This window comes from Notechis scutatus, chromosome 1 (genome assembly GCF_049901735.1).
Source record: "Notechis scutatus isolate UNSWTSFEM ecotype Mainland chromosome 1, rNotScu1.2, whole genome shotgun sequence".
Classification (NCBI taxonomy): Eukaryota; Metazoa; Chordata; class Lepidosauria; order Squamata; family Elapidae; genus Notechis; species Notechis scutatus.
This window is the reverse complement of record NC_142009.1, coordinates 164,620,017-164,635,291: the sequence shown is the minus strand read 5'-3', so window position 1 is coordinate 164,635,291 and position 15,275 is coordinate 164,620,017. Positions and strand designations below refer to the sequence as shown.

At 38.4% G+C, this 15,275-nt stretch overlaps 1 protein-coding gene across 2 annotated transcripts in view; it reads left to right on the top strand.

Annotated features, from left to right (window-relative positions):
* Nucleotides 1-15,275, top strand: part of VWC2L (von Willebrand factor C domain containing 2 like) — a 115,024-nt gene that overhangs the window by 20,506 nt on the left and 79,243 nt on the right. The window contains exon 3 of one of the 2 annotated variants that reach the window (XM_087949365.1): nt 13,654-13,783. The exons of the other annotated variant lie outside the window; for it this stretch is intronic. Coding sequence (XP_087805491.1) covers nt 13,654-13,783 — 130 coding nt within the window. The remainder of the gene's footprint in view (nt 1-13,653; nt 13,784-15,275) is intronic. 2 annotated transcript variants of the gene reach the window in all.

The window sequence follows — 15,275 nt, the reverse complement described above, 5'->3', positions numbered from 1 at the left end:
TGTGGGTGTGGGTGTTTATTTTATGTTTTTGCATGAGACTTAATTCCTGGCAACTATCTAGAGTAGTCCCATTGCAGTTTCCTTGGCAAGATTTTTGGAAGTGGTTTTCCTTGACTTTTTTCTAGAGCTAAGAGAGAGTGACCGGCCCAAGGTCACTCAGCTGGTTTCTAACTTGGTGCCTTAACCTGGTTTGCTGCAGTAAAAATCAATCAAGATCTAGTTCACATCTGAAATCAATGTTCAATAAATAATTGAAGAATCACAATCATTTGAGCTGCGGTAATGCAGTGGTTACAATGCATTATTGCAGCCTTCCCATCCTTCTGAAGTTGGTAAAATGAGGACCTAGATTGTTGGGAGCAATATGCTGACTCTGTAAACCACTTAGAGAGGGCTGTAAAGTAATATGAAATCTAAGTACTATTGCTGTTGCTATTAAAAACATAAAATCAAATTGATGTAAATTAAAATTTTAATTTGAGAAATTGTGCATATACATGCAAAGAAGTTATTCAGAACAATTCAAAAGTATCTTACACCATCGAAACTTTAGATTCTAAAGAATTAAATTTTCATTCAAAAAGTTGCACAATTTTCCCTAAAATGCATTACTGTTTCTTCTACCATTGCCATTCAATACAGCATAGTATCCAAGAATCATCACTCTGTGATGATCATCACCCTATAATCATCACTAGCAAGATCGATGCTAGACTAAATGATACAGTGAGGACCATAAGCAGTTGCATAAAATCTACTCCTACTTGTTGGCTCCCTGTCTTGAGCCACATTTCGTCACTAGCTCTATGAAGGCAGGAAGCCTTAGTGAAGGAGTACAACAAAATTATGAGAAACCCACTTCTTTCTCATCTATCAATTGGCAGGCATCCAGGAAGCCCTCGCTGGCACTTGCTCAACAGCTGTCTAATAATTTTGACATCAACACACAGTGGAAAGCCAAATGGGCTGCTGAACACCCAGATACAGGCAGTTACATAGATGACCCTACACTAAAGGTGTCAGATTTTGACCTTCCTCGCCAGCATTGGTCAACTCTGAACAGGATCCGTACCCAACATGGCATCCCCCAGGACTCATTTTTTAAGTGGGGTCTTGTCTCTACCCCTCAGTTTGATTGTGGTGCTCCTTGACAAAATATCCATGACATTATGTCAGAATGTCCATCAAGATCTTACACCAGCCGAATGTCTGATTTTTTTCAACATAGACCACCCGTCCTCCCCCTCTCTCCCTCCCTCCCTCTCTCTCTCTCTCTTTCTCTCTTTCTCTCGCTCTGTCTCTCTCATCTGTTTATCTCTATCTATGTAGCGTCTATCTATCTATCTATCTGTCATCTATCATCTATCTATCTATCTATCTATCTATCTATCTATCTATCATCATGTATCTCTATGTCTGTCTATCTATTCTTACTTTTTATTTCTTGTGTTAATTTAGACTTTTACCCATTCACTCCACTTATATCCCAAATTACAGTCTTCTGTATGCTCTGATCATCACCCAGATGGGTCTATAATATTTTACTTCTGCTATCCATTTGTGACTTTGCTCAATTGAGATTTTTTGCATAAGGCTTCTTTTGTAATTTAGAGAATATGTAAACTGTATCATCAATCTTACTTATACACAAGGCATTCCCTGTGCATGGTAAGAACATGAGTGATCAGTTTTGACACCTTTTGGACCACAAATGTCAGCCCCGGATCCATCTTGGGACAGATTTTCAGGGCTGCCTTAGCAGGTGTGAGAATGGGAGAGCAGTGAAGGAAGTTTAGCCATAACAACATTCTTTCACAAGAAATCAAGGGCATGCTGCTGGCACCTGAAGGGGAGTGACTGAAATTTGGTGGCAGCTGAGACAAGAGATGATTGGGCCATGTGATGTGAAGATCACTAAATGGGGCAGGGTGTGAGCTTTAGTATGGAGGGGGGGAAATGCGGGAATTCAGATTCGGGTTTTCCCCAGATGTGCCAACATGACTTCTCTAATAAATTCTTACTTTGATGGACTTTGTCTCGGAGTTCTGAATTGCATTGAGGGTTTATTTGGAATGCTGACATTAACCCGAATCTCCAATTAAGAAAATTCCAGCGGCTTCTCGCAAAGTGATCTCACTGTTCAGGGTGTTGAGCCCCAAACACACCCTGGACTAACAGGGAGTGCAAAGACTGAGGGAAAATGGAGCAGAGAATGGTGATCCCTGAGGGAGCTACTGCATCCATTTTGGAGGATGTTTGTGGAACTATATGCTATCCATTGGCTATTGCGGTAACCGAGGCAGAGGCAGTAGAGGCCATACTCCGGAGTGGGGCCCAACCCAAGGAGCTGGTCCTGTGGCAGGAACAATCAACTGGACCGGACTGAGTGAGTATAGAAACTGGACCAGCTGTGCAGCTAGGATTGGAGCCTGCATTGATGACCCAAGGACCTCCAGGGATGGTAGAAGCCTTTGAATGGAGGATATCGAAACCCCTGGAGCTGAGTGAGTCCAGGGAATGGAGGCTCCAACTGTCATCATGAAGCCAGTTGCTTGCAGGACTACCCAAGAAGTTTGATCAGCTAAGTGTGGGGCCTACCGCTCAGACATCCCCATATCTGATCCAGCCTGCTTGGAGTCTAGCCCAGCCAATGTTCAACTTCCCAGGGCAAGGGAACATGGCAGTCCAAAGTGGCTTCATTCCACTCAGCACTGGCCGGACCAAGATTCAGCTTTCCCCCTTGGACCCAATCCATTGGGCGATGACCCAGCAAGATGCCAGAGCTGGCTGACACCCTGGCCCCCTGGGGCACTCGAGCCCAGGCACCCAGGGAGGAATGAGGGGACTACCCAGGCCTTCTCATCCCCCCCCACCAGCACACCCTGTACAGCCACCTGCCAATCAAATCCTGCTCAGGTGGGCCTTCTGCTCAGGTCAGGGGTGGATCCAGTACCAATGGCTGCCAGCTCCCTTCCCTCCCACCAATCCTGGCAGCATTAGCCCTGCCTGCAGTTCTTGCCCACCACAGTTCTTGGCGACCTTTGAATGTACCCCAGGAAAGCAGGCTTATTTCCTAAATAGATCTGGGCTCACATCGATTGATATGGGGCTCAATACCAGTCAGACCAGGACATGATGTTGGTCATTGCAGTTAATATGGGGGGGGGGGGGAGCAGACTGGATTGCTCAACTCCACCGTGAAGGAGCCTCCAAGTTGGAAGATGTGGATGAGTTTGTGCAGTCACTAAGAGTTCAACTTGAAGACACACTAATTGAGAGGATGCTGAAGCAGGAATAAAGGGACTGAAGTAGTGTGGCTAGCCTCCCAAGGAATTTGTGTGGGAGTTTAGAAGAGTAACTGCTAAACTATGGGACTGGCCAGACTGACTCTTTATCCACTACTTTAAAGAGGCTCTGGATCAGGACCTTAGGCACGCATGCACCTTCAGGGGAGTACCAGACCAAATCCAAGATTGGTACTGGATGGTGGTGACTATGGACTTAGAGATTCACCCTCACTGGAGATCCATGCCAGAACCCCTCCCCTAAATGGCTGTTGGTATGCAGATTGGCCAGCAAGCCGCCAGTGGAGGTGCACCCGACAACAGTCCCCAGCATAAAGTGTTTCAGATGCGGCCAACAGGGCCACCGTGCCATGGAATGCCTTGCCACTGGCTCTGGTCCCTCAAGCGCTGGCTCTGATTCCTCAAGCATGGACACCAGTGACAACAAAGTCAAAGAGAACTCTTTGAAAGTCACAAGACAAGGGAAAGTTTGTGTGGAAAGCTGTGGAGGTGCCCCCTTTGCAATCCCATGAAGGGGGAACTCTGGCTCCTGAGGACATCAACTCCAGCAGATGTAGCAATGAGGGCCCAATGGTAAATGAAGTTTTATCCACCCTTTCACCATAAAGTCCCGCATAGTAGTTCCCCGAACAGGAGCCCATGGGGACCTAGAGGCCAGAATAGACACTGGCTGCACCTATTGCTTATCAGCTTGCAGACTGTGCAGAACTTACAGATAAAAATGGGAATGTTAAGCCTCCCTATCTGATTTGAAAAAGTGGATGGTTCACTAATTGGGGGGGGTGCCCATGACTTTTATCACTGAACCTGTAAGGCTGGAAATGGAGCGACACTGGGAAATTATACAATTCGTAGTCACCCTGAAAATGACTAAGGCACTTACCCTCGGCTTAGCCTGGCTAGACAAATGGGCCCCACAATTACACGGGAAGATGGCTATCATAAAATAAAGATAGGCTGCTACCCCTCCTTTTGCAAACTGAGAACTGGCCATCTGAGCACAACCAGAAGGAGGGAGTGGCCTCCACCACAGAGGTACTGCCCAGTTGCCCAAGGATACCCAAAGAATACTAAGACTTAGCAGGCATTTTTAGTGAAGATGAGTGCAATGTGCTACCCCCGTATCGACCCACTGATTGCACAAAGTCAAAAATGTATTTGATGATCCCTAAAGAGACGGATGAACTGAGGAAGTACATTGGTGCCAACTTAGCAAGAGGGTTCATCCAGCCTGCAAAATCTAAGGTCACAGCCCTTGTACTGTTTAAAGAGAAAAAAGATGGGGTGGGGGGTGAGGCTCTGCATTGATTTTCATGGAATAAACGCATTATGCATAGAAAACATCTACCCCCTTCCCCTCATGAAGGACATGCTCTACTACCTGGTGAGGGGAAAGGTGTTTACAAAACTAGACCTCTAAGGAAGCCTACTACCACGTACAGATAAAAGAGGGTGATGAATGGAAAACAGCATTCAACTGCCCATTAGGCAGCTTCCAGTTTAAGGCCGTGCCATTTGGGCCACTGGGAGCCCCAACCATGTTTATGCAACTCATTAACAAGATGCTGTATGAGCACTTATACAAGGGTTTTTAGTTTACTTGGACAATATTTTCATCTTCAGTGAGACAATGAAAGAATATATCAAACTAGTATGACAAGTGTTGAAAAAACTCTTAGATGCTAAGTGTATGCCAAACTGTCAAAGTGTGAGTTCCACAAGACCTCCCTAGACTACCTGGGCTACTGAGTGTCAAATGAGGGGATTGAGATGGACCCAGGAAAAGTTAAAGACGTACTGGATTGGCAACCTCCTTGTACTGGAAACAGCTTCAAAGCTTCCTGGAGTTTGCATACTTTTACTGGCAGTTCATTGCCATGTTCCCTGAGGTAACCCTGCTGCTTATGGAACTGTTAAAGACAAAGGGGATCAACCCCAAACCCAAGCCCAACCAACCTCTAAACTGGACACTTGAATGTCAACAAGCATTCGAAGAGTTAAAAGGACTGTTTTCCAGGGAGCCAATCCTGTGATATCCTGACCCCAAGCAACCGTTTGCTGTGATGTCCAGGGGAGACATGATAGCAGTGTTCCAATATTTGAGTGGCTGCCACAGAGAGGAAGGGGTCAAGCTATTTTCCAAGGCACCTGAAGGCCAGACAAGGAATAATGGATGGAAACTGATCAAGGAGAGATTCAACCTAGAAATAAGGAGAAATTTTCTGACAGTGAGAACAATCAACCAATGGAACAGCTTGCCTTCAGAAGTTGTGGAAGCTTCATCACTTGAGACTTTCAAGAAGAGATTGGACTGCCATTTGTCAGAAATGGTGTAGGGTCTCCTGTTTGGGCGGAGGGGGAGGTTGGACTACAAGGTTCCTTCCAACTCTGTTAATCTGATCTAATCCTGTTTGTAAAAGGAGGGTTCATTTGTCAGAGGGTTAATATGAAAGCACTTCAGCTCTTGAAATACAGATAAAAATACTCTGTGCTTAGACTCCATAATTAATTACTATTGGGTTATGCATTATTCAGTGCTCAATGAGAAATGAATTTTGATGGCCCTCTCAATCAACCGGCAGCACCTTAACACTGAAAGTTGTGTAATGGGAACCAAGTCAGTGGTAGGAAATCTTGAAAACCATTAGTAGCCTGCTTCATGATCCCCTATAACAAGTTACTAGCTAATAGCAGAATCTTCAAGGTCTCAGTAGTTAGATAAAACCAGTGTAGCTATAGCTACACAACTACTACAGAATCTGAAAATCCAGCTTGGTGTGTGTGAGGGGGTATATTGTGTATGTCATCCTTCGGGGTTTAAATCCTACCATTCTTTTCCTGATAACAGACCTTTTGTGCTCTTTGTTTAGGTAGGGATATGGAGGACGAGAGTACTTGCACTCTGTTTACCTAAAAGTTCTTTCTGCTCTTTGCCAGCCTCTTTGTCTGTTTCAGGACAAGTAATCAATACTTCCCGCTGATGTCGCAATGACACCAGAAACAGAGAAACAGAGTTCTCTGTTCCTGCACTGGCTTCTCATTGTTTGTGGGCTCCGGGAGGAGTCAAAAACCACTTTGGAGGGGCAGTGAAGCTAAGGGGGAGTGCTCTGTGAGGTCCCAGGGGAGAATGCAACTCTCCTGTGGAACTCCGGAGCCTTTTCCCTCTACGCCACAATGGAGAGAAGAGGCTGGTCAAAACAACCACCAGTAGGGACAGCTGTGAACACCTAAGTATTGTGCTGGAGTGGAGATAGTGAACAGTGTTTGGATCTGGGTGAGAAGAATCTGCTTTACCTAAAACTTAACCCCAAAAGACTTTCCAGGGGGAAAAGGAACTCACTGTTATTTTCAAAGGGACAATTCAAGTCTTTTGAGAAGAACTTTAAAGTTGGGGGGGAAAGGGAGAAGGCAAATTTTTCAAAAATATAGAAAATTGGAACTTTAAATTGGACAGATATTGTACTAAATAGGCATTTTAAAATGCTGGAACCATATACCTAAGAAATGAATATTATCTTACTATTTTGAATTGTCATTTTTAAAATTGGAGAAAGCCGGTTAAAAATGGAATGGGACTTAAGAGCGCCATCTACTTAAACAACATATTCCCAAAAATCCAGAAATATTATTAAAGTGACTTTGACGATTTTAATATAAGATTGAATTTATAGAGGAATACCGATTAATTTGGAGATATAAAGATACAAGAACTTTAAATTTTGCGAGAAGTGACTTTGATTTGGACCCCAGAAATCTAAACTATAAAACTTAACTGGTGGAGAAATTTATGAATATATTACCCTTGGATTACTTAAAAGAAATAGATTGATTAACTTTGGGACTTAAAAACTCCTGGATGTTAGACTTATAGCTTGAAAAGGGAGGCTTGGTTTATTGTTGGACAATTGAAATAAGAAAAGAAATAAACAAGAACAAAGATGAGTGGAATATGTAGAGAAATTGTGTTGGAACTACAAGCTATAAAAGACATTATGAATAGAGAATTTGAGGACATTTTGAACAAAATACAGGGCATAGTAGAAAAGCTGGAAATGGAGATGCAAGCAGCAGAGACACAAGCAATCTACATCGACTTCTGTAAAGCCTTTGATTCAAACTACTCCTAAAACTAAAATCTTACGGTATCTTTGGACGCTTGCATAACTGGATAGAAGCATTCCTGTCAAACAGACAACAAATGGTCAAAATTGGGAGCGTCCTATCAAATTCTGTACCTATCAACAGTGGTGTCAAGGCAGTGTTCTAGGACCAACTCTCTTCATACTCTACATAAATGACCTCTCTGATCATATTAAGAGCAACTGCATTCTCTTGGCTGAAGATGTAAAGCTATTCAACACCATAGACAATACTTCTACCCTTCAAAAAGACCTCAACTATGTATCAGAATGGTCAAACAAATGGCAACTTCAAATCTCAACAAATAAATGCTCTGTCTTACATATTGGCAAAAAAAATCGGAAAATAAAATACAAGCTGAATAGTCAAGACCTTGTTGATGATCCAAATTCTGTCAAGAACCTTGTAGTACTCATCTCTAATGATCTAAGTGCTCGAGCCCACTGTAACTACATAGCCAAAAAGCCATTAAGAGTTGTTAACCTAATCTTACATAGCTTTTTCTCTGGTAATAACACTAATAACTAGAGCATACAAAACATTTGCTAGACCAATACTCAAATACAGCTCATCAGTCTGCAACCCACATTACGTATCTGATATTAACACAGTTGAGAAAGTCCAGAAATATTTCACAAGAAGAGTTCTCCGCTTCTCTACTCATTGCAGAGTACCTTATGCCACCAGACTCATAATTCTAGACCTAGAAAACCTAGAACTACGCCGCCTTCGGTCCAATTTAAGTATGGTATATAAAATCATACATTGCAATGTCCTACCTGTCAATGAATACTTTAGCTTCTGCCATAACAATACAAGAGCAAACAATAGATACAAACTCAAGGTTAATTGCACCAAACTTGATTGCAGGAAATACGACTTCAGCAACAGCGTGGTCAATGTCTGGAATACTCTACCTGACTCTGTGGTTTCTTCCCCAAACCCCCAAAACTTTAACCTTAGACTGTCTACTATTGACCTCACCCCTTTCCTAAGAGGTCTGTAGGGGGCATGCACAAGCGCACTAACGTGCCTACCGTCCCTGTCCTATTGTTTCTTTTATTTTTTTATTTTTCTTATATGTATCCATGTATTCATAACTATGTTTTTACTTATACCTATTGTCTTGTAAGCAATTGACAAACCAAATAAATAAATAAAATAAAAATAAACAACAGAAAGAAAATAAGAAATCCAGGAAGAGGAGGAGTTAACTGGAATTATAACCAGAGAAACAAAACAGAGAAAACAACAAATGAAACGAAAAGACAACAAGGAAATAAAGCTTAATATGATAATGATTGATGCAATAAAACAAGGAGGGGGTGTTTTAAGGGAAAAACAACAGGAAATGGAATCTCAGAGAAAATATATTGAGAGGAGAGGGGTAAAATTAGATATTTGAAAAAGAGACAACGGAATTTAAAAGAGAAGGGAGGAGTGATTAAGAGGAAACGTAAAAAATAATAGAAAATGGGAGACAAGCTAGGAAGTGACAAATTAATGCTTTAACAAGAATAAGAGATATAAGGGATCCACATGATTGTGTGAATTATTACTTAAGATGTATAACTGTTAATTGAAATAAACATGAAATTAATATGTTATTAGAGGATTAGCATTAAAGATATGTAATTGCTAATTGTAATAAACATGAAATTTAATATGGTAATTGTAATAAAAAAAGGAATTAATGTTTTAATATAGGATTATTATTAAAGATATATAATTGTTAACTGTAACAGATATGAAATTAATATTGTAAGGTAGGAAAAGAAATAACGTGGAACCTGACAGATTTAAAAATAAGAGTAAAATATGCTAACATATAAAGGGGAGTATAGTATTACTAGAATGGTATAACACATTAAATGTTAATAGATGAATATTGTTTGTTTTATTACAACTGGGAATAGGAAGAAATTTAGTTTTAAGTGTAATGATGGCACAATCAAGAACTAAAAAGGGAATAAATAATATAAAATACAAATTAATACGAATTTATGAATGGCTATTTGAATTTTATAATGTGTTAAAGACTGCAAATATGACTACTAATATAGAATTTATAATAAGAGAAGTGATAAGTGTTAAGAATATAGACTGACACAAAATAGTACATGAGAATATTGAATAATTAAGATCAATAATATGTATTAATATCAAATTATGTAGGAAAGTTAATAATATTAATGTGAAGCTATTGTCATGTTTGTTTTAAAATGTAAAATGATGTGGAACCACACTGTTCACACAATGATGTGTATATAGAAACAAAAAAATAAAAAATGTATTTCCAGAGGATACATAATCAATAGAACATACAGTAGAACCTCTGGTCACAAATGCCTCTGACCATGACCGAATCAGGTTGCGACCAAAAAATTCACAATTTTTTTTTCATGTGGCCGATTTCCCCTTCCACACCATTTTTTTTGTAAGTGCCAAATTTCCAAAATTAGGTTGGGTCATGACCAAATTGGGTTGAGACCAAAGTTATGGAATGAATTAAGGTTGTGACCAGAGGTTCTACTGTATATTTCTAAGGTGATTTAGTGTGCAGTCTTAATGGTTCTTGCTTATGTATATGGCATATAAAAGCTTTTGAGGGAGGCATTCTCCTGCCTTAATGGTTCTGGAAGGATTTGCACTATTTTTTCACAAAAGGCAAAAATATGTTAGCAATGGCTGATAGGAAATTATTTCATAATAAAGAAAAATTAGTTTGTGGGAAAAGGAGGACTTGTGATTTATAGCCCACAGGTTCCTACCTCTGAATATAATGGGATAAACATAATGTGTTTTCTAAGATCTTGAAACTGATCTTTGAAATTTAAAAAGTTCCTTTAAAGTTAGAATGGTATGATTTTTTTTTCTGATCTTGACAATTGCTTTCAATATCATATAACATCATTTTTCTCTTCTAAGTTATTTTCAGATATCATACTGCAGAACCAAAAAACCTCCATATCTGTCATGTCTCATTTACTCAGAGCAAAGTCATTTGGTGTCATTGTTTCTGTTTGATGTTTTTCTATATGCAATATATAACAACTAGGCCATAGCCTTACTGGAAAGGAGTGGTACATCTCCTGATATTATCAAAAAATAGGTGTTATATGTGGATGAAAAACAGATCCCATGGGACATGCAAATAAGCAAAATCTCTTGCATTATAAAACAATAACTAACTTAAAATTTTGAGGGACACAGTCAACAAACTGTGTAATGAAAGTAATTCTTTTGTCGATTCTTTAACAAAATATTATTTTTGCTTCTGCCCCCCCCCCCCCCCCCCCCCCCCCCCCCCCCCCCCCCCCCCCCCCCCCCCCCCCCCCCCCCCCCCCCCCCCCCCCCCCCCCCCCCCCCCCCCCCCCCCCCCCCCCCCCTAAAAATCAATTGTTATTATAGTCATAAACCAGCTTATTACTTCCTTATCATTCCAAGCAAAAACAAATAAATGAATTAAAAAGCTTCATGAAGATGGAATGAAAACTGAGTAAATGCATAGAATTTGCTTTTAAGATAAGGACAACAAATATTTACCTTGACTGCAAAAGTTACATAGAAAGTAAGTGAAAATAAGGATTGTAAGCTGCTATACTGCGGCTAATTTTAGAGTTGACATGAGGTTTTGGGGAACGAATTCATGAGAAACTGAGAGCATTTCTGAAATGAATTGCAAGTCTTTTTGCTTGCATGAATTCAGGATTAGTTTGTAAAACCATTCAGAATTTGTAATGAAAAATATATGTCTTCTCCTGAGTGCTAACACAGAAGAATAATGATTAGCCAAGCACCATCAAAAGGAAAAGTTGAGGCTTGGTCTTTGGAAATAGCCTACTTGCACAATTAGCAATCAACAAACAGAACAAAGCCACTCTTTCAAAAATTGAGATATTTAATTCCAGGGTTCATTGTTTTGGAAAGCATTCCTTCAAACTGGTTGTATGAATTACCTAGTGCAATTTGGAGATTTGCTTGGTTGTTTCTATTCAAGGGAATTCAGATAGTAATCCCAGCTTTTTATTCCAAAGTAAAGCAAAGCAATTATGTTGGCTGCTATACTATGAAATACAAAGATGGCTACCCAGTTAAAATATTTCAAAACATTCTTTTAGAAAAATCCTTAATGTTCCTGGGGCAATCCTGCCATACACCATTTCCTCTTTTTCTTTTCTTTTTTAACAGAGACATGACATGACATTACATGACATGCCTTTGGTATATCTTGAAGACAGGGGTCACCAAGTTTCCATAAAACAAAGTGGGATTTACCTGTTATGGAAAAGAAAAACACTTGAAGGGCAGGGGGACTTATATGCCTGGGCTTTGGATACAGCAGAGTCATCATTTCCCTCCAATAGGATTGTGTATATAATGGTGTTTTCTTCCAATAGCTATAACAACCCATTGCAACGTTCAAGTAATAATAACTGTCTTGTGGTTCTTTCTAAAACCTGTGTGGACAAACATACACTGCAAAGTGATTCCAAATCCATATTAGTAGAAGACTGTACAAATGTACAAACAAAAGATACAGTGTAAGCTGTCATTTCCCTAAAAAGGAAAGAACAGAATTTGAATTTTAACATAAGGAAGAAAGACATTCTTATTACTTTGCTGTCAACCCATTGTCTTTACTTCTCCTCTCCTTTGTTAATATTCATGAGCAGAAATACAATTATCCCTTCAATATTTAGACTTCACAACATATGAAGAAATATAGATTTAGACTTCATGGAGTATAGCTTTTTTTAACGCCACCCGATTTTAAACCTTGGAGTAATGAAATATGTTTCCTCCACCTATTGTAGCTTGTATCATACCCACATGGCTTAAAATCTAATATTTTCCATCAGATCATGGTTTAATCTTGAGGTTTATTTTTTTACATATGTTATGCTTTTTGCTTTCATCTTTGTATACTTCTTTCCATTATAATTCATTTTTTCCTTTTTTCCTTTCTATATATTAGAGTTATAAAGAATTTATCCCTTTATGATCTTGTATTCCTGCAAGCTTAAACTGATCGATTTCACATTCATAACAAAAAAAAAAACCAAAGTCATTGGGGTTCTCTAAAGAATACCCCCTTTACAGCATTCAGATTCATGAAACTGCTAAATTAAACCTACTTTTCAAAAGAAATAAATTAATTAGAACTGTGCTGGAAGTCAGCAAAATTACAGGGACTTTAGAAACCAAGTTTTTAAAGAAATATATTTGGACAACTGCAGCACAAGTTTCTAAGAAATGTATTATGCTACTTCCTTTAAAATATTTGATTATTAATAATAATTAATACACAGCTTAAACCATTTTTTTTTTACTGAAAAGTTTGCAATTGCCATTTTTAAAGCTGTTCTTTGAAAGCCTTTGCACTGATTTTGGTGAAAGCAGCCTTCTCTCTGCACTTATAAAACCATAGTTCCAATGAAAAAGCGCTTCCACTCTGAGAAGTCCTTGTGACTTTGGAGTGATCAGAGTTGGGAAGTTATTTACAGAATTACAGAGCTCCTTGAAGTAGATCCTGTGGACTTTCTGTACCATCTTAGACATGATCAAAGTGTATATAATCACACATGGGGTGAAGAAAGCGGGTGGAGAGATGTTTTGCGTCCTCTCTCAGAATGCTGGGTCCAAAACTCTTCCTTCAAAGATTTCGAACAGACCAAAATACTTCTTCATACAGCACACAATTAGCCAGTGAAATTAATTCCTGAAAGATGTGCTGGCAGCCACAAATGGAGGGATTTGATAATTGTATAAATCTGAGAGTATTGTTTTGAAACTCAATGTCACCTCTAGTTGAGGGCAGCATGGCATTCCTGCCAGTTGCAGGGCAATAGTGGTAGTTCTCAGGTGTTAAAACACAAGCAATAAAAGCAAGTTTGATGTCACAAAATGTGAACTCTTAAGCCTTTAACTAGTCAGAAGCTTCCATGACCACTAAAGGCAGCAGGATCAAAGATTGCTATGGAGCTTTATGATAAATCTTTAATAAGTTAGTGTAAAACCCCAAAAAGTTATCTATAAAATGAAGGCCATTTTATAACATTTTATAGTATATATACACTGTATTATCCAAATATGAACAAAGAATCCAAGTATGAACAAAGTGAAATGTATAAGTCAAGATTAGAGTGTCTTTGTTTACCGAACTACCAGAAGGGTTGAAATGGGCTAATTTGAGCTTTGTTCCCAGCCCTCGCCATGTGAATGGTGCCGTTGTGAGCCCAGCAATGAAGTTCACTGTGTTGTAGCAGATTGTGCCGTCCCTGAATGTGTCAACCCAGTCTATGAGCCAGAACAGTGTTGTCCAGTCTGCAAAAATGGTAAGCTTTCAATACATTAAAAAGAAATATGTCATCCAATTTTTAAAGCTTTTGACAACGCTTAGAAATGTAGCTTCATTAGGAAAGGCTATTATCTGTAAACTCACAAAGAGTATGTGAATGATGGGCAACCTTCTTCATTGGCATATGCACCAAGATGTCTGGTACCTATAAAGTTTATTAATTTGGGGATTAGAAAACTGGATGGGTAACTGTAATAGAGACAAGTCACAATTTATGATACAGAAGACGAGCAGTCCCTTGAAATTTAACTCAGACAACCTAAAGACTATGAGAATAGGATTTTTAAATTATGATTTTCCTTAGCTAAAAAACTATTTTCAGTTAGTGGAATTATAATGCAAAAAAAATAAAGGTGTGATAAGCACTCACAGGTTTATATCATAACTGGATTAATCAAAAATTAATATTTCATATATCATTCCAATAATGTATATTCCAAATGTTGCAGTGTCTCCAGTTGACCTCGGCTATATCCAATGATATTCCCAGAAACCTGAAAGAGCGCAACTCCTCCCCATTACTGCTCCTTGACATCTATCAAGCATATTTAGGAAAATTGTGTTTCCAAGTGTCCTTAATCCTTTAATTAGTTTATCATCATAGCAGGATAAAAGACTGTATATTAGCAGAATGGGGAAACAAAGCTGAATCATATTCCACCGGGCTGCTTATGAAAATCCAGTGATGCGATCACTGTTGCAGCTTGAAGCTATACCCTAAATGGGGCTTCATTATAAAAATTATATCACATTGTGGCTTTGTTAAATGTCATGTCACATAAGCTTAGAGCAAAGCTGCCCTGACACAGCAAGCCATATACAGAACTTCAGGGATTTGGGGCTTCCTAGCTGTTACAAAATCCAGTTACATCTGTGCTAAGTAATCTGGTTAGTAAAAATCCTGTTTCTAAAAATATTTAAATCATATACTTACATGCTCTTCAATTGCAGTAATTTAAATGTATTATTTATAATACATTTATTAATATTATTAATATATATTATAATTATATTATATTATATTTTTTATATTATATTATATTATATTATATTATATATTATATTATATTATATTATATTATATTATATTATATTATATTATATTATATTATATTATATTATATTATATTATATTATATTATATTATATTATATTTATTATTTATATTATATTTATAATTATATTATAAATATTATTAATATTTATAATAGATGATGTATTAAAGATTTTCAAATTGGAATTGATGTTTGAATGCATCTCTAGTTCATCAATATTTTTTTCTATTCCAAAGAATCTCCATGACATACAGACTTTGCAAAAAAATTAGAATCAGCCAAAGATAATATTCCACTTCCATAAGTACTTTATCTTAAATATTTCTCCTAAAATTGTAGACTGTATGTAATGTCAGAAACATTATTTTATTTATTTTATTATCAAATTTTGAAATCACCCATCTCCGTCACAGG